The sequence below is a fragment of the Berghia stephanieae genome, chromosome 1, assembly GCF_034508935.2.
Source record: "Berghia stephanieae isolate SIO BIC M18660-M18661 chromosome 1, UCSD_Bste_1.3, whole genome shotgun sequence".
Classification (NCBI taxonomy): domain Eukaryota; kingdom Metazoa; phylum Mollusca; class Gastropoda; order Nudibranchia; family Aeolidiidae; genus Berghia; species Berghia stephanieae.
In genome coordinates, this window is record NC_088360.1 from 5,009,994 (window position 1) to 5,035,394 (window position 25,401).

General features: G+C 34.9%; 1 protein-coding gene across 11 annotated transcripts in view; it reads left to right on the forward strand.

The window, feature by feature from the left end:
- Positions 1–25,159, forward strand: part of LOC144966437 (sodium-dependent lysophosphatidylcholine symporter 1-B-like) — a 39,084-nt gene extending 13,925 nt beyond the window's left edge. For 9 of the 11 annotated variants that reach the window (XM_078903011.1, XM_078902967.1, XM_078902994.1 and 6 more), the window contains exons 7-15: positions 1,989–2,110; positions 4,338–4,428; positions 5,036–5,154; positions 8,206–8,289; positions 11,164–11,247; positions 12,115–12,230; positions 14,178–14,315; positions 15,627–15,803; positions 20,030–25,159. In XM_078903011.1, coding sequence (XP_078759137.1) covers positions 1,989–2,110; positions 4,338–4,428; positions 5,036–5,154; positions 8,206–8,289; positions 11,164–11,247; positions 12,115–12,230; positions 14,178–14,315; positions 15,627–15,803; positions 20,030–20,126 — 1,028 coding nt within the window. In that variant the 3' untranslated portion in view covers positions 20,127–25,159. Of the gene's footprint in view, positions 1–1,988; positions 2,111–4,337; positions 4,429–5,035; positions 5,155–8,205; positions 8,290–11,163; positions 11,248–12,114; positions 12,231–14,177; positions 14,316–15,626; positions 16,876–20,029 lie in introns of all 11 variants that reach the window. The other 2 variants (XR_013644225.1, XR_013644224.1) reach the window with 1 other exon arrangement.
- Positions 25,160–25,401: the final 242 nt, after the last annotated feature.

Below are 25,401 nucleotides of genomic sequence, written 5' to 3' on the forward strand. Positions count from 1 at the left end.
ACAATTAGAAAACTAACTGAAGAAAAAAAGCAATGAAGGTACTTACTTAATTACTTATCCAAACCAGCGACCACCTGAGCTCTAGCCCTTCGATTTTGTGCCATGACGTAGAAGTTAGACGTATTTTGTAGTTGTTCCAGGTGACTATACAGTGAGTTACTGATTCTTGGATTTGGTGGGAGGAATGTGCATCTCAGGTCTTCAAGAGGTTGACATTCAAGCAAGTGGTGTGTTACTGTTTCATTAGGATGTTGACATAAGGGGCAGGAAAGGGATTTGTCTTTTGTAATTTTGCTTAAATGGCTGTTGAGCGGTATGTGGTGTGTTCTTAGTTGAAAGATGATGCTTTGTCTTCCGAGCTTATTTAGGCTATCAGCAATGATGGTAGAAACAATCTGACATGGAGCCACTCCCACTGCAAAACCATATTTTCTTCAGAGATAGCCTGTCCTTGACAATTCATTTATGTTATATCTGAGATTGGTATACTGAAATACACTGCTAAAAGATGAATGGTGAAATACGATGGGAAATAGAAAATAGCATGGAATTCCATCCTCAGAAGTGCCAGATTCTAAAATTCTCAAACAACAGAAAAACCATACATTCAACATACACAATACATAACACTGCACTAGAAGTGAGCAAGGTGAAATATCTAGGAGTAACAATTACAAACTAAATTGGAAAGATCATGTTACAAACATATTCAAAGAAGCAAACTCTACCTTAGGCTTCCTCAAAAAAAACTTAGACGACAGCAGGAGGAAAATAAAGTTAAAGTGCAACAAATCCTTGGTTAGACCTACACTAGAATATATTAGCTGTCTGGGACCCTCTCCACAAATCAGAAATCCAATAAATCGAACAAATAAAAAGCAGAGAAGTGACATTTATAAATCTAAACAACAAAGATAAAAAAAAAGACATGAAACTGATTTAAATCTCGAAACACTACAACAGAGAAAAAAGCATGACAAACTAAAAATATTTTTCAAAGGCCTAAACGATCAAGTTATTACCCATTGGTGATATTCAACAAAATAAGAGGAAGTTATCTAAGTTTATGGTTCGCCACTCAAGAATGGATGTACACTTGTACTCATTCATACCATGACATTGAAGACAGTGGAATAGTCTCACTTCTAATAAAGAAAAATACTGTGGTCTGTGGAATCTTCAAAATTTGACATTACAGACTTAAAAGGAAGAAAAGAAGAAGAAATGGAGTTAAAATCTTAAATGTTCTTCAATATATTCCCAACGAAACACACTTGAAACACGATTCATTTTTTCCATTTTTGGACCGAACAAAATATTGTTTAGGAAAAGTAGATAGTTCTTTCTTTGAATGGATAGTCTTATGTCTGTGAGTTGTCTTTGCAGGCTTGCCAATCAGTAAGATTTCTAATATTTTAATACACTTGAAGTCTAAAATATGATAACATGGTGTTGTTGATTAAAATATGATAAATGCAAAAATCAGCAGTTTATAACAAAAAGGTGGAAAATGATAAATGTGAAATAGTTGAAGTCATAAAACGTCATTTCGAGAACCTGAGTAGCCAGACAGATGATTGTCGCGGGAATCGCAGGATCTTCCTTCTCTCTACTAGCTTGATAAGCCTCCATAAATTCAACAAATGTTAAATTTGAAATTTTAGAGCGTTGCATGTGTTGAAAATAAGATTTTTTTGGAAGAAATATGAGAAAATGAGCATAAAATATTGGGGAAAATATGATAATCTTTTCAAATGGTTGAGGCAAGTTGGCAAGTCTTGTCTTTGAATAAAGTGGAAAATTCTATGCTGACAACTATCCCAAGTTAATTGTGAATACGGGTTGGTGGTTGGTGCATATCAACACCCAAGATGCCTGAGTTCAGGGTGGGGTGAGTTAATCGTGATGGACAAAATACATTTGACTGTAAAGCATTAACTCATTAACAGTCTCTTTATATTGCTAACACTATCATTTCCTTTTTCAAGGCATGGGTTTTGAAGCATTAGGCGTGTTGGTGGCTGTAATTGTCCAGGGTATGTTTGTGTCAGGGAAGAGATGTACAGGGGTAGATGGTGACATGGAATCTGATGGGAACATCGATGAACAGGTATGTAGCATAGCACCTTATAGGTGTCGTACTAATGTACAATGCAACTCATACATACAGGTATGTAGCATAGCACCTTATAGGTGCCGTACTCATGTACAATGCAACTCATACATACAGGTATGTAGCATAGCACCTTATAGGTGCCGTACTAATGTACAATGCAACTCATACATACAGGTATGTAGCATAGCACCTTATAGGTGCCGTACTATTGTACAATGCAACTCATACATACAGGTATGTAGCATAGCACCTTATAGGTGCCGTACTAATGCACAATGCAACTCATACATACAGGTATGTAGCATAGCACCTTATAGGTGTCGTACTAATGTACAATGCAACTCATACATACAGGTATGTACTTTTACAATTACAGTCCACTCCAGATAATCTCAACACCTTGGGATCAGCGAAAATGTTGCGATTAACCGAAGTTACAATTAACCGAAGTTGAGTTTCCAGTCCACTATTGCTACATTTTACGCATATATGGTAAACTCAAAGTAATTGTAAATATCAATCTTCGTCCACCACATACTGAGCAATTTGATTGAAATAAAAACCATATGGCAGACCTGTATAGATTTTGTCATGCAAAAGCAGCTTTGAAGCAAATCGACATCTTATTCAGATTTGATTCACTTTCACTCTTTTGTTCTCAACGTTTGTCAGAGTCAAACAGATTAGCTGTGATGAGAGACAATAAGCTCTCACCAAACCCATTGGTCACAATGCTCAGTTGTCAATCCCAAAACAAGGATATTGCTCAGTCTATCTTTACAACTGTCATTGTCTACCTGTTGTCGAGACTATGCCCAGCCCCCTCCCCCTCCTATCTAATGGTCCCAGATGACAACACAAACCCATACTGCAAAGCCCCGCCCTCTTTTGATTTTAATAGAATGGTGACACACTTCTGTAGCATTAAATCCCTCTCACTCTCAATTTTTTTATCCTGTCACAATTTCTTCTATGATCAAATCATGATAATTTTGTTTGACTGATTTCTTGAATTTACCACTTTTTGAGGGCCAAAATTTGTTGCAATTCAGCAGTGACTTTTATATAGAATTAATACTGTTTCTTGAAAAATGTTGTATTAACCGAAAGTTGCAATTAACCAAGTTGCGATTATCCGGAGTGGACTGTATTTATTTGAAGGTGCTATTTCAAAAACCTATTCATTGAAAAGATAAATAAATAAAACAACAATGGTTCTAAGATCAATAATTTTTTTTTTGAGACTTTTGAGATCATTATATGCACGCTTATAAACACACTTTTTGCAGCTTGAAAGGAACTGTAACAATTGCTTGGTCCTTTTTAAAAAAAGAAATACTAAATGACTATTTCTTATATATAACGCATACAGTCAATACCTCTAAGTTCTTAACATTAACATTACACAGCATAAATAACACTGATTTATTGTAAAGTACTTTTGATCATATCCTTAACAGATCTACTTATTGAAATGAATTTAAGTGGCAATGGCGTCTTAAAAGGAACCATTCAACACAGGTTTTTGTGTGTGTCAATTTATGCTCTATACAAAAAGAATACAGTAGCAAATATGCCAAATGGAATATCACAAGTATAAATTCTGCTTCAGTGAGCAGCAACCACAACTTTTTATAACAGTAGAGTGTATTGAGTGAATGCGTTTGCTACCTCATTCAGTCCTTTGATTAGTCACAAAATAATAATCACAAGAACGGAAACACACGGACGGTCAATCTAGCTTGTGTGCGTGAGTTGGTGGAATTTGTGATTATCGTTCTTTAGTAAAACCTATCAAGACTTGAGAAGTGCTGTTTATGTCTAAGTTGTTCCTATAATAGTATTAACTATGTCTGCCTAGTTAAAAGTTTAAAATTATTAATTTTTAGGAGACAGAAATTGTCATCGCTATAAACTTTATAGATCAACAATTAACCCTCTCATTGATTAATTAACTCTTCAAAATCCTTAAAATCATGTAGTCTGGCATCAACTTTCATTTTCAATAAGTTTTAATATCTTGGAGATGCTCATGAAGTTTGAGCCAGAATTTCGTATTTCTATGAATTTTTCACAGTAGAAGGCAGGCCTGCAACTAAGGGACATAATCGGTGACAATTCATTCTCCTAATTCAGGAAGAGAACACAAATTATTATATTATCATATTAAGATTCTCTAAGACATTTTATTCCATTTTTTTTTTTTTTTTTTTATCCTCAGCGCGATGCTTACATGAAAGGATCTGGCGTTGTTATTGGTATTTATATTCTTTGTTGCCTGGTTGTCTTTTTTGGATCAAGGGAAAAACGAGGTAAGGCCTAGTTGCCATTTATTTTTTAGGGGTAATTAATTTTATTTATTTTAAAGTCTGCAATTTAAAGTTAAAAATTGTATGTTCAATTTAATCGTGTTTGAATAATTTGAAGGAATATTGAGATCTCAGTCCCACTGCGTGTCAAGCAAGTGCTCTCGTAACTAAGTTATTGGGACCCCATTAATAAAATTCATCATTCACTATTATTTTTTTTTAAAAAAGAGAGCTTTTATATAGTGCAATATCCACTAAAAGTGCTCAATGCGCTTTACAGGGGGCCCTATCTAACAGCAACACTTAACATGTAGGACGAGACATGATGCCTGATAGGCGATATTACAATTTTTTCAGACAGAAACAATGCTGTTGACGGCCAGGTAGTCGTTTAACGCCTGAGTATGGTGAGAGAATGTGAGTAAAGAGTCTTTTCCAATGACTCAACAATGCGCCGAGCGAGGCTCGAACCCAGGACCTTCTGATCCGAAAGTGAGTGTCATACCACAAGACCACATAGCCGCCATTCAAGCCATTGAAAATGAATCGTTAAAAGGTCTTGACTTCCCCAGATAATTATTCACAATTTCTTTTTTCGTTTGACTTTCAGGGGTGGTGACGAATCAAGATCGCCAGAATTCCTTCTTCTCAGGAATCAAACTAGTTTTTTCTTTCAAGCCATTTTTGTGGGCATCCCTCACATTTCTGTTTTTGTCCATTGCCATAGCTGTAAGTAACTATCAAAGAGCTGACTTTTTTATTTTATTTCTAACCACAGAATAACATTAACATCTTTAGTTTCATTAAAACATGTTGAGAAAACCAATTTTGTTCCAGAATATATATATATATATATATATATATATAACCAATTTGAACCGCCATCATTGGAATTTGCTTTTAGTATCTATATATATATATTTTTATTTATTTTTTTTAAACGTTCTGCCATTTTCGCCACGACATCATAAGACATCGTCACCATTAGGCATTCCACGAAGGAATATAGATAACTCATCAAACAAGATGTCTGATGTCAACAGGAATCACCCATGTTGTCCAAGTGAGCAAATTGGGGGTTAATTATCTTGCTCAAGGAAAAAACGAAAGTGCCTGAAGCGGGGCTCGAACCTGGGTCCCTCGGGTCACAGTGCAATGCCTGAATATATAGACTGAAAGCAAATTCCAATGATGGCGGTACAAATCGGTTGTTTAAAGAGCTGTATAAGTTTTGATTTTGTCATTGACTGAAGAATTTCTTTGAGCCTGAAACGTTCTGTGTTTTGTATTTTGTTCTTTTTCGAAGCTTTTTATTCAGTTTTGTTCATTACCTTTTCCAGTCCATATTTTCTAGCAGTTTAGTATCTCTTTAATCAAAGCAATAGACAACTAAAATCTTACGTGGCTGATCATCTCAACTTTTTATGTAAATGTTTGCTGCTCGAAGCTCGAAGAAATCAATAACAATGTGAAATGGAATGTAAGCTTCAATTTAATTACGAAAACAGGTAGAATGGACGTTTTGGGTTTCCCCTTTATCAACAAACAGGATGAATGAAACACTAGAGATGAATGAGATGATGTGGTAGTGGCGTTCTCAGAATTTGAAATAATGGATAAAATTGTTATTCACCTAAAAGCAAAACGTTTTATTTAAGTTTTGAATTCTGGACTTTGATATTTCAGCAATTACATTAAATGGATTTTGTTTGCATTCAATGGCGACATTTTTAAAGAAATCCAATTCTCATAAATGGGATATAATCCTCTGCATAGGGTTGCAGCACATCATTTATCTTACAAGAAGGAGCTCCCACTTGGCTATGATATTTAACATTATATTCTTTAATTATACTATTATTATTATTATTATTATTATTATTATTATTATTATTATTATTATTATTATTATTATTATTATTATTATTATTATTATTATTATTATTGTTATTATTATTATTACTATTATTATTATTATTATTATTATTATTATTATTATTATCGTTATTATTATTATTATTATTATTATTATTATTATTATTATTATTATTATTATTATTATTATTTAACATCAGCTTTATCATATATTGCCAATGAAACTATCATCTGGGCAGGGAGGCACTTGCTGTGCCTTCTATCCCCCTTTATCTGTTTTCCAACATGCTTTCTGTCTTTGTCTTGGAATGAGATTACTTAATTTTGTTCAGGCCCTGGCCGGATACCCTAGCTGAGAGGGAAACAGTCAAATGAATAGTTAGAGTTTTGGGAAATAATTTTTTTTTTCCTTTTGTTTACATATATATGATTTGTAAACATTTGAGTGTATCCCTCTTAGTTGGAACCTGTGCTTGTTATGGATGAGACTTTTAGGTGATAATGTGCTCTTGGAATCTACATCTATTCCTTATTTGAACCAGTTCCTTTTTGTCTTGCCTTTTCTTAGGTGCTTTAATTCTAATTCTATAACATTTTACTATCCCATTTTCTTTCTTTTAACTGGCGATGATATGACCTTAATGTGTTGCAAACGCTGTAAAACCCTTAAAAATAAACAAACATCTATCATCCACGATGATGTTTGTGGCCCATGCGATGACCCATAATCATAGCCAGCCTTTGTGGACAGTATTGACAATGTTTAACCCTCTCCTTACCACCTACAGCAAAATCGCTACATTTGTTACGACACAAGATACATTTTTATTTATTCAAATTTATTTTGTACATCACAATGTAATGTGTTTAATTAATAAGTTGTTTTGTAGAGAGATTGTTTAAGTTTTTAAAAAATCAATTTTTCTGCTGGGTAAGACTGTCATTTTTAGGAAAATACTAAAAATGATCGGTAAGGAGAGAGTTAAATCCCCTTATCTATGAGTGCACCAGGGTTATTAAGTCATTTTATATCAGTGTTGCATTCTTTTTCTTTCCTTTTATAAGTTAGCATTATTTATTATTTATAGGTCTATTTATTTATTTATTATTTATTTATTTATTTTTAATTTGATTTTATTTTATTTTCCTTTATTTTTATTTCTATTACTTATTTATTCACACATATATATATATATATATATATATATATATATATATATATATATATATATATATATATATATATATATATATATATATATATATTATATATATATATATATATATATATATATATATATTCATATATTTGTCTCAACTTTTATTCTTTATTTTAATATTACTTTAAGGTCATTATATGTAAGCCTGTTTGTAGTAGTATATGATATATAAGAAGAAGATAAAAGTAAACTGACAATGTGACAGTAAACGGATGTCTCTCGTTCCTGAGGTTTAAATAAAAAAAAACAACAAATCAAATAAATAAATGGAATATGCAAAAAGAGTATTTTCCATCGTGCCGATTTTTGTTTGTTTTTTTTTTGTTTGTTTGTTTTTGGGGGGGGGGGGGGGAGGGGGAGGTTGTCACTTTTGTTGAGATTATTTTGTTTGTTTTTTTGTCTTGTCAAAGATTACAAGTAGACTGATTTTTATAATTTTAACTTTAAAATCTTTTGAAAGGATGACTTTCATTTTGACTTCATCAGTCACTGTTATAAAATTTATTTTTTAATACATAAAGAAAAGAAAACGAAACACGAAAAGTGTTGTATTCAGCAAACTGTCATGACTTTGAGATTCATCGTTTTAAAATTAAGCCTGTTTGTCAAATCCCATAGCAGATATCAGTTACTGTTTAAACTTTCTTCAATTTATCAATCATTTTAATTTCATTCTATCCGTCAGATTGCTCAAGGGAACATTGCTTTGTATTGCACTCACACTCTTAAGATGGGTGACCAGTTTTCATATTTCATCCTTGTATTATTGGTAAGTCTTGTATCATTGGTAAGTCTTGTATTATTGGTAAGTCTTGTATCATTGGTGAGTCTTGTATTATTCATGTCTTGTATCATTGGTGAGTCTTGTATTATTGGTAAGTCTTGTATCATTGGTGAGTCTTGTATTATTGGTAAGTCTTGTATCATTGGTGAGTCTTGTATTATTCGTAAGTCTTGTATTATTTATTAGTCACTGATACTCTCATGACCCATTTATTGTCATACGTAAATGACTAGGTGGGGTCCTATGACCTCCCATGGTGGGAAGGAGGTCACTTGATGACCTCCCATGGTGGGAAGGAGGTCACTTGATGACCTCCCATGGTGGGAAGGAGGTCACTTGCTGTGTCCTCTATCCCTTAACATCTTTTTTCCCAGTTGCTTTCTGGCTTTGTCTAGAAATGAGATTGCTTAGTTTTGTCATGGCCCTTGCTAGAGTCCTCAGCTTTGAGGAAACAGTCAGAACTTATTGTATAGTTTGGGGAGATGATTTTTTTTTCCCTTTCTAAATCATCTTTCTTTTATGTATTGTTAATTCTGTTTTCTATTATGGATATATTCTGTTGTATGTATTCGAGTGTATTCCTCTCAGTGGGATCCTGTTCTGATGTGTTGATTAAACTTTAAGGTGATCTCAAACTAAGTACACTGATAGTATGCTATTTGAATCTACATTTGTTCCCTATTTGAACCTGTATTATTTGTCTTACTTTTTCTTGGGTACTTTACTTGTAATTCTAAATTATTTTTGACTATCCCATTTTCCATTGTGACTGTGTCATCTTGTGATATGACACTCGTTTTCGGATCGGAAGGTCCTGGGTTCCAGCCTCGCTCGGCGCACAGTTGGGTCCTTGGAAAAAGTTCTTTACTCACCTTCTCTCACTGTACTCAGGTGTAAAATGAGTACCTGGCCATTAACAGCATTGTCTCTGTCCGAAAAAAAATGTAATATCACCTAACAGGCGTCATGCCCTATCCTACACTTTAAGTGTTGCTGTTGGCCAGGGACCCCTTGTAAAGCTGTTTGAGCACATTTAGTGTATATTGCGCTATATAAAAGCTCAATTTTTTTTTTAATTTAAAAAAATAATTTTTCCTCCTATTTTACTGGCATTGATATGACATAAATGTGTTGCAAGCGCCATAAAATCCTTAAAAACATTTTTTTTAAAAACCCAACATACATAAACGTATCAAATATTTTTATGTAGTTATATTTGTTTTTAAAAGCTACACTTTTACATTATTGCTTTTATTTTAATTTTATTGACTATATAGCTCTATAAAACTATTTAGATACATTTTATTACACGTATTCATTCATTCTTGTAATTCACATGTGTAAAACTAGTTTCCTCATGGATGAACAAAGTGTATTTATTTATTTATTTATTCATTCATTTAAAAAAAGAATATTTTAAAGTAACATTTAACCAATCTCAATCTTCCACGCATGAATTAAAATAGAAAAAAAAATCAACTTTCAGACATCCATACTTTAAATCTATTACATGTTTTGTTGTTTACTGGGTTTCAGTTTTTTTTTCTCTCTAAAAAGAGTAGGCGGGTGGTTGGACGGGAGCATCACCCTTGAATCATATACCTATGATGTTCGCATGGGTGTACGATCTGATAGTGATGTCGTTTCTTCTCTTTACTAGCCTATCCTGCTTCTTTGGTTTGTGATTGTATTTTTGACAGGGGATATTTTTTTTCTGTAAATCTTCTGCCTGTTTGTTCTTGGTTATTTATAATTTAGCTTATGATATCTTTAGGTTATGATTTTGATTTACATTTGTACTATTTTTGTTAGATTGCTTGTTTTTTTGTTTCAGCGGTCTCTCATATAACCTCAATTGTGTTGGAAGAGACCTAAAGCAACAAACAACAAACAGACAACATAAAAAGAGTAGACTATCTATATTCACTCTTACACAGGTCATATCTGTGTAGATTGAAGTGACCCTGAAGGCAGCAGCTCCGTTTATTTCTTTTGAATCAGAGTTTTGTAGGACAGAGCCACTGTCTTCACAGGGATTTGAATCCACAACATCCTGATCTAAAAACGAGTGACTTTCCATTATGTCATAAGTTTTATTAATAAGAACAATGAAAAAGTAGAAAAGAATTTGTGCGACTATGTGGTCTAGTGGTCTGACCCTCAACTTCAGATCGGAAAGTCCAGAGTTCTAGTCCCACTCTGAGTGATGCACGGTTGAGTCCATGGAAAAAGCTCTTTACTCACATTATCTCTCAATACTCGGGTATGAAATGAGTACCCAGCCGTTAACAGCATTGTATTTGTTGGGAAAAAAATTGTAATGATGTTTCATTCTTCTCTACATGTTAAATGTTGCTGTGGGCAAGGGGCCCCTTGTAAATCACTTTGAGCACGATTAGTGGATAGTGTGCTACTTAAATGTCCAGTAGAAAAATCCTATTGGGATGAGAGAAGATAGATTGAAATGGTTCGGACATATAAAAAGATGAGAGAGAGTATGTGGGAAGGCAAGTATTGGACTTACAAATAGCGGGAAAGAGGAAAAAGGGACGCCCAAAGACTAGATGGTGGGTTATAGTAAAGGACGATATGAAAGAACTGGGCCTGGAGGAAGATGATGCTCGGAACCGAGATGCATGGAGATGTGGCATTCATTATGACAACCTGGCAAAATGCGGAATAAATTGAAAGAAGAAGAGAAGAAACATCATATTGGGATAAAGAGGGCGGGTATTCATTAAATTGAAACTTCTGTTCTTTTTTCTTTTTTTTAGTACTTTGAACTTCAAGAAGAAAAACTTGTATTCTATCATTCTATCATTTTTGTTTAAAATACTCTATTGATATTTTTTTTTTCAGGTTGTATCTATTGTTGCCATGCCATTTTGGCAGTATATGATTGGACGGTTTGGCAAAAAGTCCACATATGCTGCTGGTCTTATTGTAAGTTTAATTAGAGAGAGAGAGAGAGAGAGAGAGAGAGAGAGAGAGAGAGAGAGAGAGAGAGAGAGAGAGAGAGAGAGAGAGAGAGAGAGAGGGGTGACTATAGATTGCTAACCAGGAAATGTTTGACTAATCAAAATTCAGGTTTCTGACAACCCCCCCCCCCCCCCACCCCCCTTCAGGCTTGCTTGGACAAACCGGAACAACACTGAATATTGGATGCAAAGAAGCTCTGTAAATTCCTATATCTGTTTTTTTTTTTTTTATTATTTACTCTGTTCACTAACCAGCAGTTATTTCTGTTCATTTCTCATTCCATGGCTTATTGAATTCTTCGGAATATTTATATATATTTTACATGTATGTTTCTTTAAATTGTTTATCCAGATTCAGTGGATGTGTATGGGTAGATAACATTCTTGTCAGTGATAAATTTTTAATCGAAGATGTAGCAGGGTTTGCTAGTTATATATTTGACAAGTTCAGCATCTTCGTTGTACTAATACTAATATTCTTGCAATATCCGCCGCCACCTTCAGCTGGATACCCATTTACACCTGAGTCAGGTATACTTAAATGCTTCAGTACTATAGCTAAAATAATATATCTTTTATTATGAATACTGGTTAATATTTGCAGATAATTCAGGTGGCGTTACACTTTAAAAATAAATATATATGATTGTATATATAGATGATTTTATATGCTACCAGCATTGAAACGATTGACCTGACATAATACAATGTAAGTGTCCTTATATATATATATATATATATATATATATATATATATATATATATATTATATATATATATATATATATTTCAGGTTAAACAAAAGTTCTCTAATAATTTTTCTACTCTGCAGCTTCTTGTGCCAGTATCTATATCCCAGCTGTATTTGCCAGCTGGTAATGCTTGGTTGTACTACTGTGTCATGATCTTTTCCGGGCTGGGGATATCGGTCATGTTACTGTTGCCATGGTAAGACGTTATGAACGGTGATTAGAGCTTTGTTAAATCTCTCAGAATAGGATCAATTCCTTGGCTTTTGCTAAGATTTACAAATTACATAGCTGTCTGTTTCTGCTTTTATGTTAGAAAACTGAACGTACATACTTATATATTCGGGTTGTGGCAGTCGTATTTTTGTAATCATCATCATCACCAACAGCATCTTTGTCATCATCATCATCATCATCATCATCATCGGGTAGCGTGGCTCAGCAGTACGGTCTTTGCTTCATACCCAAAAGGTACAGAGTTCGATCACCCATTACTGTGCTGTGTGGCCTTGAGCAAGTCACCTCACCCTAGATCAATTTGCGACGCTGCTGACGTCTGGGTTATTCCATTCTTCCCTTGGAATAGACCCTAGAGACAAATTTCCCCAGTTGGTTGAATAAACGGAATTTTATTAATATATTTTTTAAATTATTTTTTTATCATCATCATCACCAACATCATCTTTATCATATCATCATCATTGTCATCACTATCAATAATACACCAGTACTGACAAAATATAATCATTAACAACACTAACCATGTCAAAACTATCACCACCTATTTTGTTGAATATTTTCAATAACTCTGTTATAATTGCTGGACAACCATAACAATAAATTATCATGTAGAGACAAAGCTTGATGATGAAATGAAACAGTCCATGATCATTGTCAACATCTCAATGGATGCCTGTCCAAAGCAAACAAACCTGGATGGGGTTCCTGATCTCCCATAGTGGGCAGGGAGGGACTTACTGTGTCTTCTATCCCCCTACATCTGTGGGTTGGGTTCCTGACCTCCCATAGTGGGCAGGGAGGGGCTTACTGTGTCTTCTATCCCCCTATATCTGTGGGTTGGGTTCCTGACCTCACATAGTGGGCAGGGAGTTACTTACTGTGTCTTCTATCCCCCTATATCTGTGGGTTGGGTTCCTGACCTCCCATAGTGGGCAGGGAGGGGCTTACTGTGTCTTCTATCCCCTATATCTGTGGGTAGGGTTCCTGACCTCCCATAGTGGGCAGGGAGGGGCTTACTGTGTCTTCTATCCCCCTACATCTGTGGGTTGGGTTCCTGACCTCACATAGTGGGCAGGGAGTTACTTACTGTGTCTTCTATCCCCCTATATCTGTTTTCCAACATGCCTTCTGTCTTTGTCTTGGAATGAGATTACTTAGTTTTGTCCTGGCCCTGGCTGGGAGGGAAACAGTCAAATGTATAGTTAGTTTTGGGAGATGATATTTTTTTTCCTTGTAAATCATCTCTCTGTTATGCACTGTTTTATGTTTTGTTTATGTCCTCTTGGTGGGGACCTGTGCTTGTGTCTTGATGAGACTTTTAGGTGATCTCAAACTAAGTCCACTGATATTGTGCTCTTGGAATCTACATCTGTTCCCTATTTGAACCAATTCTCCTTTGTCTGCCTTATTCTTGGATGCTTTAATTGGAATTCTAGAACTTTTTCTGTCCCACTTTCTTCCTGTAATGTGTTGCAAGCGCCATAAAACCCTTAAAAACAAAACAAACAAACATGTGCGGCTATGTGGTCTTGTGGTATGACACTCGGTTTCGGATCGGAAGGTCCTGGGTTCGACCCTTGCTTGGCGCATAGTTGAGTCCTTGGAAAGAACTCTTTACTCACATTCTCTCACCATACTAAGGTGTAAAATGAGTACGTGGCCATTAACAGCATTGTCTCTGTCCGAAGAAATTGTAATATCGTCTATTAGGCATCATGTCACGTCCTACATATTAAGTGTTGCTGATGGCCAAGGACCCCTTGTAAAGCGCATTGAGCATGTTTAGTGGATATTGCTCTACATAAAAGTTCAAGGGTTTTGTTTTTTTGGGGGTTTATTTTTTTGTTTTTTTGTTTTTTAACATACCAAATAATTGCTTACATTCTATCCATTATCCTCATTTCAGGTCTTTGCTACCCGATGTTTTAGATTTGTACATGTTAGAGAAAAATACTCGCCATGACTCTATTTTCTACTCATTCTACGTTTTCTTCAACAAGCTGGCAGCAGGCATTGCTCTCGGCTTCTCACAGATTGTTCTTGAGTAAGTCAATAAAATGCTATTGTCTAAAATATGGAATTATGTATTATCATTACGCGCGGCTGTGTGGTCTTGTGGTATGATACTCACTTTCAGATCGGAAGGTCCTGGGTTTGAGACTCGCTCAGTGCATGGTTGAGTCCTTGGAAATGGCCCTTTACTCACATTCTCTCACTGATTTTGTGTTTGTGTCCGGATGAGACCTATAGGTGATCTCAAACTAAGTACATTGGTGGTATGCTCTCAGAAATCTACATCTGATCCCTATTTATTCCCAGTTCCCCTATGTCTTTCTTTTTCTTGGGTGCTTGAATTGTAATTCTAGAACTTTTTACTATCCCATTTTCTTCCTTTTTACTGGCGCTGATGTAACCAAAATGTGTTGCAAGCGCCATAAATCCTTAAAAACAAAAACAAAAACATTTCTCACTCTCCAGAAGCTAATCAATGATAGTTAGTTTATCATCTCAATTGCTCTAAAAGTGGAGGTTATGCAATAAAAATGGGACTTAAGGTCAGTCATTCTAACTTTCCTTCGTTGGCTCTGAAGGACTGCATAGCAGCCAACCGTCCTTGTAAAATCGGATTGTCCTGATTTAATACTCTAGAGGAAAAAAAAAGAAATATTTTTTAAAATTTGTTAATAATATATTTATGAAAATGGCCCTATGTCCCAGGATTATAATTTTTTTTTTACCTACAAATTAAAACAAGGAACAGACAAATAGAAGAAAGTACTTAAGGTAAGCTTTAATGTTTAGGAAACTCACTCTGGATTATATTTTATAATAGTCCATGCATACTGCCTTTTTGGATCATTAAATTGAGCTTTTATATAGCGCAATATCCATTAAACGTGCTCAAAGCGCTTTACAAGGGGTCCCTGGTCAACAGCAACATTTAACATGTAGGACGGGACATAACGCCTGTTAGGCGATATTACAATTTTTCGGACAAAGACAACGCTGTTACTGGCCAGGTACTCATTTTACACCTGAGTACGGTGAGAATGTGAGTAAAGAGCCTTTTCCAAGGACTCAACTATGCGCCAAGCGCGAGGCTCGAACCCAGGACCTTTTGATCAGAAAGCGAGTGTCATACCACAAGACCACATAGCCGCAGTTCAGGTCGACTGATTTTTTGGGATGATTTTCCTCTTGTATTTTTCTTTCTTGCTTTGTCTGGCACCTTTCATATACTCTTGTTCAGATCTTTATCTTACACCGGTACCTGCTCCTTAATTTCTTATTTTGACCTGTCCCGTTTTAGCTCTTTGAAAAAGTTGTCCATTATGTCCCTCTTGTTTTTCCTCAGATTTAGCGGTTATGTAACAGGAGATTGTCAACAGCCAGATGATGTCGGTTACGCCCTCCGTCTGCTCATCGTCCCAGGTCCTGTCCTCCTGCTTCTCCTTGCACTGGGCGCTCTTTACAAGTACCCCATTGATGAGAACAGAAGGCGCCAAATCAAGCAAGGGGTCCTCAAATTGGTGTAAGTTGAAGCACAAACAATCTGTGAATTACTTTGTACTCTCTTTGAACTGTTGTTGATTTTGTTTATTGGTTATTGTTAAGATTGATCCGCCCCTGTTAAGTTATATATTAAATGAATATCTGCCAGTCTTAATATGAATATATATATTAATCTTTTTTTTTTCTAATTATTAATATTTAACCAAGGTGATACATTTTACAGATTTGTCTTAAAGTTTGGATTTCGTTAAAAAGGAGCATACTATTTCCTGCCCAGTCAATGTTTTTGTTTATTCACCTTGACAACGCGACAATCCCATTATCTCATTCGTCTATAGTATTTCATTCGTCCTGTTTTGTTGATGAAGGGGAAATCTGAAACATCCACATTACATATATGTTTTCGTTTATTAAATTGAAGCTTACATTCAAGTTCACATTGTTACTTAAACTGCACTTTATATGTAAAATTAAGTATTGTACTGCATACTGACAATAGTGAATCGATATAAATTTTCAATACATATCTAATGTAGATATTTAGTTATTTTCTTTAAAATCGTTATAAATCATTTCATCGTATGAATGGAATAAAAGCATAAGTTTCAGTCATGAAAAATAAGTATGCAACAGTTTAAATTATTTTCTTTAAAGTTTTGTGAGTGTTTAACATCTTAATCTTAACTTAGTTTAATATTTTGAATTTTAATGATTTTAAGTTGTATGCATTTCTTTGTTGCCATGTCAAGCATGATTATGTGCTTTATCAAAAACTCTGATGTACCCAGAATATGATCCTCTTCTCCGTGCACCTTTTGATTTTATTCAAATGAATGAAGAGGCGAGTTACGTGTAAACACTCTTTGTTTGACAATTTTGCATTTTAAAATTGTTTGTTTGTTTGATTGTTTGGTTTTTGTTGGATTTTTTTTTTATTTTTTTTTTTCGCAAACAAATAAAACACTCTGCAAAATCTATTATTATTATTATTATTATTGTTATCTATTGGTTCTGAGTAAGGATGGTTGGGACAACCCTCTTCTCCCCAAATTTAGCTCTCCCCATGTGTCTCACAGCATACAAGATGAGAGGTATCTGTTTCCTTTGGTTGCCACATCATCTATCCATTAATGCTTCAATCCAATATATTCTGATTTTATTTTTTGCATGCTTTATTAACGATGTGCTTTCTATACAATTTTAAGGATATTTCGATACAGTTCACTTGTTACATTTTGTAGAATTGAAATCGAATATTTTTTTATTAGCTTATTCAATTATCTACAGTTTTGAAATACCCAAAGCTTAAAATATGTAGGAGATCATTGGTATAAAATGGAAAAAAAAAGTCTAAGTGTAAAGGATAATATGACAAACATATTTTGGGCTGATATGACCTAAAAGTGTTGACGGAGTACCTTTTTTACCTTTCACATTAGTGTTGGGGTTCGTCTCCATATGTCAAAATTGGTGCACAATATAGCTCAAATCTTAATTTGTCATATTAAGACATTAATAACTTACCTTGCACAATCTTGGTTCAGCTCTGCTCATTTTTGCCTGTTAACATTTAAATTTAGCTACTCAGTTGAATGAAAACTCTTATTTGGGTGTGTGTGTGTGTGCAATGCATTGCATATCTTTTAAATACCAGAACGATATCCAAATTATTTGAAATAATACTAAGCTGCTAGAAGCTGTGGACTGTAAAAAGTAATAAACAAAAATGAACATAACAGCTTCAAAATAAAAAGAAGAACACAATACCAAACAGGGAACGTTTCGGGCTCAAAACCCTTCTTCAGCCAACAACAAAAAAACCCCAATAAAAACAGAAATACATTCGTTTTGTGTTCGGTGTTTTTGTTTTTTTTTGAAGCTGTTATATTCATTATTTGTTTACCAAATTATTTGATAAATAGAAGCAAAAAGCAATATCAAGGAAATATTTTTATCATACAACGAATTGACTTTAGGATCGTTTGAAATCTTAAATGGTATTTGTTTGGTTGGTTTTTTTTTTAATTTCGTGTTGTTGTACCAGTTGTTTCAATGAGCAAGTCATCAACTACCTATTTTTTTTTTTTTAAAGAAAAGAATAAGTGTGGAATGGGCACTTATATTAACTCAGTCAACCCTAACACTGACTATATCCGTAGCTTACCCAGATCACTTTTACCCCCATGCCTATTTATTACATTTTTCTGAGACAAATTATAGGCGTTGTATCAAAGCTAATGTTCTTAATTTTTACATGTTAATGGTAGTTGAATAAAACTATCTATGTTCATGCTCATTTTAATATATTTTTTTTCTCCAATCTTGAAAAGTAGCAAAAATCTCTAGGTTTGAATGGGTTAATGATGATGAGAAATACAGGTTATTGAGAAGTGTTAGATGTACACAGAGAATAAACATATCACAGTGTCAGAGAGCCAGACTCGGGATCCAATTGATATGCACCACTTATTTGATAGCTTGAGCTTAGACTTAGAGCTTTTTTTAATATATATATATATATTTAGCACAATTTCCACTTTATGAGCTCAAATTGCTTTACAAGAAGTATTAGAGCTTGCATCTTTTAAAATCGTATATATTCATTTTATTTCATGGTCTTTTCAGGTGCTGTCATCATAATTTAATGTCAAATTAACTGCTTTGCTTGTATTCTTTATATATGCTATATTGATTTTTTTCCTTTTTTAATAGAGCATTTATATAGCGCAATATCCACTTAACGTGCTCAATGCGCTTTCCTTATAGTATAGTATTATTAGTCCTTCAGAGCCATTAGGCCTATCGAGCCAGAGTTTATTCCAGTTTCTTTAGTGTGAAACGGACAATACCAAATGCTTACTACCCTTTGGATAGGATGTTAGTTTCCCACTAAGTACTTTCTGGCAGGTCTAAAAGAACCATCTACCCAATCATTGCTGGGTGGACAGGGAGGGTAGAAAAAGAATCTTGACTTCACCCAGGATCAATCTCGGATCTCTTTGCTTGTGAAGCAAGTGGTCTACCAACTGAGCTATTTGGACAACCATTCCTTGTACACTGCAGTCCCCTTAAAATAAACTCCCCTGGACCTCCCTATTCTAGGGAGTGGTAGGCAACAACGTCACAGTGGAGATGTGCATGGCATGGATGAGATCATTGGGAGGGCTTTGGCCCAGACTCTACTAAGAGTACTCTCTCGGATTGCCTTAGCCTTGGCCCCAATGCCCTCTATAACAACACTGCTATGCTCTTCCCCCCATACCCATAGTCTCTAGTGTGCTATGACACAAGCACAAACCCGCATGTTCATTGTGAGTGTGTGTGCATCGTGTGGCAACATGCTGGTGTATTTATTCAGTGAATCTTTGCACACACTACACACTTGACTAATACAGCGAGTGTTGTTTCTATAATGGGGCAAGTGAATGTATTGAGCAATAGACGGATGAGGGGAGGGGGTGTTTGAGAGACTCTCTCTCTATCTTAGTCCAGTCGTACAGATCCATAGTGATGATTTATCTTATCCGGACTAGCTCACTGATGGAGTTCATCTTAAACGTTTTAAACTAGTAATGATATAGAGCAGAAAAATTGGGGCCAGCCTCAGGGTTGGTTTTAAGCGAGAGTTTTTCTTAAGGAGTGTCATCAAGTGCTTATGATATTATTTATTTAGGGGGAAAAAATGAATAAATGCATGAAATAAATTTTCCCTGGCATCATAGACTCATGTTTTGTAGATAAGCAATTCAAACACTTAATGTATAAATCACAATTCCTTTCAAAAGCGTTAAAATGGAAATAAAAGAAATTTCTGATTTTTTTAGGAAGTTTTGACGGATGAGCTTAGATATTGAATTTTATAAAGTGAAAAGAAGAATTTTGGTTAAAAAGAGATCTGTTTAAAAGTAAATTATTCGCCTAAAATCTTTTTTTTTTCAAAAAGAAAAGAATTTAAAACATCAAACTGTATTGAAGTTTTAATTGAGGAGAATTATAATTTATTTCCATTTTTAGTTTGTTTTTTTTTTAAATTATTAGGCAAAGTAACTCAAAACATTTTAAAAACTTTGCTCACATCATTTGTTTTTTTTATTTTATATATTGATTTTCTCAATTCAATTTTTTTTCCTTAACTTTTTCCATGTACCAATACATTATTTCTATTTTTTAAATCATATTGTAATTTTTTTTTTCCACCCATTATTTTTTTCCCCCTTTTTCCACATTTGGAAAATTACCTAACAGAGTGGACTACAACGAGCAAGTGGTTGAGAGTACGAGCCAGAGTTACAACAGTCTTTCTAGAAATGCATCTGGGCGTATGACTGAAACCAATACTTAAGTTTATACATAATCCCCATCTCTCTCTCTCTCTCTCTCTCTCTCTCTCTCTCTCTCTCTCTCTCTCTCTCTCTCTCTCTCTCTCTCTCTCTCTCTCTCTCTCTCTCTTTCTTTCTCTTACACACACACACAAATTAATAAAACTCCAGCTTTATGGGCCTGACCACTGCAAAGGACTATAACGTTTACCTTGTTTTTACCATGACCTCATTTTTAAGATTTTAATGATAGTATATTTTGGTGCTCTTAGTGACACATTCTTTAATTTTTCATGTGTGTAAATTATCTCATTACTTGGATGCGGTTTTCCAACCTCCCATGGTGGTCAGGAGGTCACCTGCTGTGTCTTCTATTCCCCCTATATCTGCTTTCCGAGTTGTTTTCTTTCTCCCATAGTTGGCAGGGAGGTAGTTTCTGTGTCTTCTATCCGCCTACATCTGTTTTCCAATTGCTTTCTGTCTTTGTCTTGGAATGAGATTACTTAGTTTTGTCCTGACCCTGGCCAGAATCCTTGGCTGGGAGGAAAACAGTCAAATGATTTTTTCTTTCCTTGTAAATAATCTCTCTGTTGTGTACTGTTATTTTTTATTAACATATGATTTGTAAACATTTGAGTGTATTCCTCTTAGTGGGGGCATGTGCTTGTGTCAGAATGAGACTTAGATGATTTCAAACTATGCACAATGATAGTATATTCTTGGAATCTACATCTGTTTCCCTATTTTAACCATTCCCCTTTGTCTTACTTTTCCTGTGCGCTTTCAATTGTAAAAAAAAACTTTTCGACTATCCCATTTCCTTCTATTTTACTGGTGCTGAAATGACCTAAATATGTTGTAAAAGCCGTAAAACCATTAAAAACAAACAAAACAAAACAAATTTATATCTTAATAATAATAAATAATAATGGTATAGATTTATAGTGCGCCAAACATCCCTTCATCAGGAGGGCTCTGGGCGCATAACATAGATTAACTTAATCATGAAGCCCTAACACAGTACACGAACAACGCTAATTATACACATAATCAAAAGAAAGCCTGTCGGAATAAGAATGTCTTCAATCGACGCTTGAATTCCTCTAGTGAAGACGAAGAACGTATCTCCAGTGGTAGTAAATTCCACAACCTTGGACCAGAATGCTGAAAGGCGCGTTCACCAGCCTTCACTCGACAGCGGGGTGTTTTCAGTTTGAGGTCGTTCGTTGATCGAAGCGATCGCTGTGGGTTATACCGTTCAACGAGGTTTGAGAGATATGCTGGTGACGAGCCCTCCAGGCATTTGAAAACGATAGTTGAAGATTTATATTTTATCCGCTGGTCCACTGGCAGCCAAATGCAGCTGCTGTAGTAATTCGGGAGCTGCAGTTTTCCCGTCTTTCTGCAGTACAACGCGGGCTGCCATGTTCTGTATTTTCTGGAGTTTGTTTATTTTGTCCTTTGTGAGACCAACAAACAGTGCATTGTCTCTTGAAATGAGATTACTTAGTTCTCCTGGTCCTGGAAGTCTTTGGCTGGGAGGAAAACAGTCAAACGTATAGAATTAGTTTTGAGAGATTATATTTTTGTTTTTACTTGTAAATCATCTCTCATTTATGTACTGCAATAATTTTTTTGTTTTCAATATCATGCTTTGTAAGCATTTGAGTGTATTCCTCTTGTTGGGATCCCGTGCTTGTGTCTTGTTAAGACTCGAAGGTAATTCTCAAACTAAGTGCACTGATAGTGTGCTCTGGGAATCTACATATGTTCCCTATTTGAACCATTAACCTTTGTCTTACACTCTCTCATGTCCTTTGAATAATTCTAGCCTTTTTTGAATATCCCATTTTCTGTCCTTTTACGGCTGCTGAAATGACTTAAATGTGTAGCAAGCGCCATTAAAACCCTTAAAAAACAAACCCAACAAATTATATTTTGACAGGACTATGATATTTGCAGCCTGATTATATAAGAATATTTCTTAGAGTTGTTCTATATCAACATTGATTTTATACACTATCCTCAGAGGTATTTGGTCATTTTAATGATATAGATAGATTGCGCTAGGCTAAGAAACTCACAACATTTCCATTCAGAAGTATAACAACAGACCAACACACAAAGCTATGTGTAATCTTGGTTGTTTATAGTCTGCTTAATACAGTTAATTGAGAATTACTCATAAATGTGGATGGCAAAAAAAAAAACAATAACAAAGACCTGAGTAACGTCATCTTCATTCCATCTATATAAAATATATGCTATGTTATATATTTTGTATGCATTTTATGATACAAATAGAAATACCTTTAAAAAATAGCTTGGAACAATCAGCATGCCTGAACTGGAATGGCTTTTTTTCTTGTATTTTTCTTTCTGCTTTGTCTGGCACTACATACTAACGAAAGAGTGAAAATGGAAAGGCTTCGTATAGGAACAAAACAGACAATGGACATTTCGGGTACAAATCCTTCATCAGCACAACAATACACAATTAACGTGGAAAAAAACAAATAAAATAAAATGCAAAGTAACTAGTACCATCTGTACTCAATGGTGGTTGCAGTCATACTGCAACCACCATTGAGTACAAACGATAATAGTTATTTTGCATTTTATTTTATTTGTTTTTCCACTTTGATTTGTGTATTGTTGTGCTGATGAAGGGTTTGTACCCCAAACGTCCATTATCCGTTGTGTTCCCATATATGAAGCCTCTCCATTTTTACTCTTTCGTTAGTATTTTCACGATCACCGACTTCAAGCAGCCCCTACCGTTTCCCACTTTACACACTTTTTTCAGATCTTTATATTACTCTAGTGCCTGCTCCCTTAATTGTCACCTTAACAACACAGATAAACTTAAGCAGAAGTCTCTCATAATGTTCGGCTGTAAATTTAATTTTCATCTTCTAATTCAACCCTGCATAATGCTGTTTTGAGGTGATGAATCACTGTCACATTTCCAACCAGAATTTGGATTTCAAATTATTTTGACACATGCTTCATTTTAATTAGTTTGTAAAAATGACAAATAACTAAAAGAGCTCTGCTTTCAACCATACTTCCTGTCTGCAATTGTATAAGCCATTTTAGATACATATCCTAGATTCTGGGTGGGGTTCCTGAGTTCCTATAGTTTGCAGGGAGGTACTTACTGTGTCTTCTATCCCTTTATATCTGTGTGGGGTTCCTGGCCTCCCATAGTGGGCAGGGTGACACCGTAGCCATCGTAAAGTTATAGCCTGACACTGACCAAAAAATGACGTCAAAATGCCAGTCTTTTGCCACAAAGAAAATAAATCGTGAGTTGTATTCAATAGTTCAACCAATGAAATAACTTGTTTCCATGAGCTCTACTAACGACAACTCACTAGACACTACACAAAACTAAAAAATGATGTAAAACTGCCAGTCCTAGAGGGTTCTTGTGCCAGGCTATATGTTAACGATGGCTACGGTGACACATACTGTGTCTTCTATCCCCCTATATCTGTGGGTGGGGTTCCTGACCTCCCATAGTGGGCAGGGAGGTATTTACTGTGTCTTCTATCCCCTTATACCTGGGTGGGATTCCTAACCTCCCATAGTGGGCAGGGTGGCACTTACTGTGTCTTCTATACCCCTATATCTGTGGGTGGGGTTCTCTATCCCCCTATATCTGTGAGTGGGGTTCCCTGACCTTCGTAGTGGACAGGGAGGCACTTACTGTGTCTTATATCTGTTTTCCAACTTGCTTTCTGTCTTTGTATTGGAATGAGATTATTTGGTTTTGTCCTGGCCCTGGCTGGATACCCTGGCTGAGAGGGAAACAGTCAAACGTATAGTTAGTTTTGGGAGATGATATTTTTTTCCCTTGTAATTGTAAATCATCTCTCTGTTATGTAATGTATTTTGTTTTGTTTTACAGATTATATATGCTTTGTAAACATTTGAGTGTATTCCTTTTAGTGGGGACCTGTGCTTGTGTCTGGATGAGAATTTGAGATGATCTCAAACTAAGTACTTTGATAGTGTGCTCTTGGAATCTACATCTGCTTATTTGAACCAACTTCCCTTTGTCTTACCTTTTCTTGGGTGCCTTAATTGTAATTCTATAATTGTTTACTATCCCATTTTCTTACTTTTTACTGGCGCTGATATGACCTTAACGTGTTGCAAGCGCCGTAAAACACTTAAAAACAAAACAAACATATCCTAGATTATCTTGAGAATGAATGAACTGTTTGATTTGTCTGACATATGCATTTCTACTTTTGCTGTTACTTGATTTTGCTAAAATATTCTGTAAAATGGCACCTCGTAAATAGTCTTCCTCATTCGAAGTTGTGCATTGTACTGTACAGGGCTGTGCTGGTTTTTTTAAAAATCCATTCCATTATACAAAATATGTTCCATTACAGTAGTAATATTCTTATTGCACTTGATTTTTAAAAATAAATTACTGGGCGGGGTTCCCGACCTCCCAAAGTGGGCAGGGAGGTACTTGTTTTGTCTTCTATCCCCCTGTATCTGTTTTCCAATTGTTTTCTGTCTTTGTCTTGGAATGAGATTACTTCGTTTTGTCCTGGCACTGGCCGGAGTCCTAGCTGAGAGGGAAACAGTCAAATGCATTGTTATTGTTTTGGGAGATGATATTTTTTTTCCTTGTAAATCATCTCTCTGTTATGTATTATTATATTTGTTATTTTGAATGTATAATGTTAGCATTTGAGTGTATTCCTCTTTGTTGGATTTTGTGCTTGTGTACGGATGAGACTTATAGGTGATTTCAAACTAAGACATGGGTGGTAGCCTTGGAATCTACATCATCCCTATTCCAGTTTCCCCTAGTCCCTTCTTTTTTCTGGGCTTTAATTTAATTCTAGAACTTTTTAAATATCCCATTTTTCTTTCCTTATTTTTTTAAAGGGCGCTGATATGACCTAAATGTGTTGCAAGCGCCGTAAAAAAAACCCCTTAAAAAACAAACAAAAAACAAAAATATATAAAAATAAATAAATACATAAAATAAGTGCAAATGAAGATAGACATGTTAGAAATTTGCAATATTTTTTAAATAAATTTTAGCTCTATATAGCGCAATTTTCCACAAAAAGTTTTCCCCCAATTGCTTTTCAAGGGTTTCCCTGGCCAAAAGCAAAAAATTTTTAAAATTTTGGAAAGGTACAAAGACCCTTTTTTTTTTTTCCTTCCTTTTTAAATGGGCTGATATGACCTTGATGATTGCAACACCGAAAAACCCCCAAAAAAAAAAAAAACAAAAAATCAAGTAATGCAAAAAACTAAACAAAA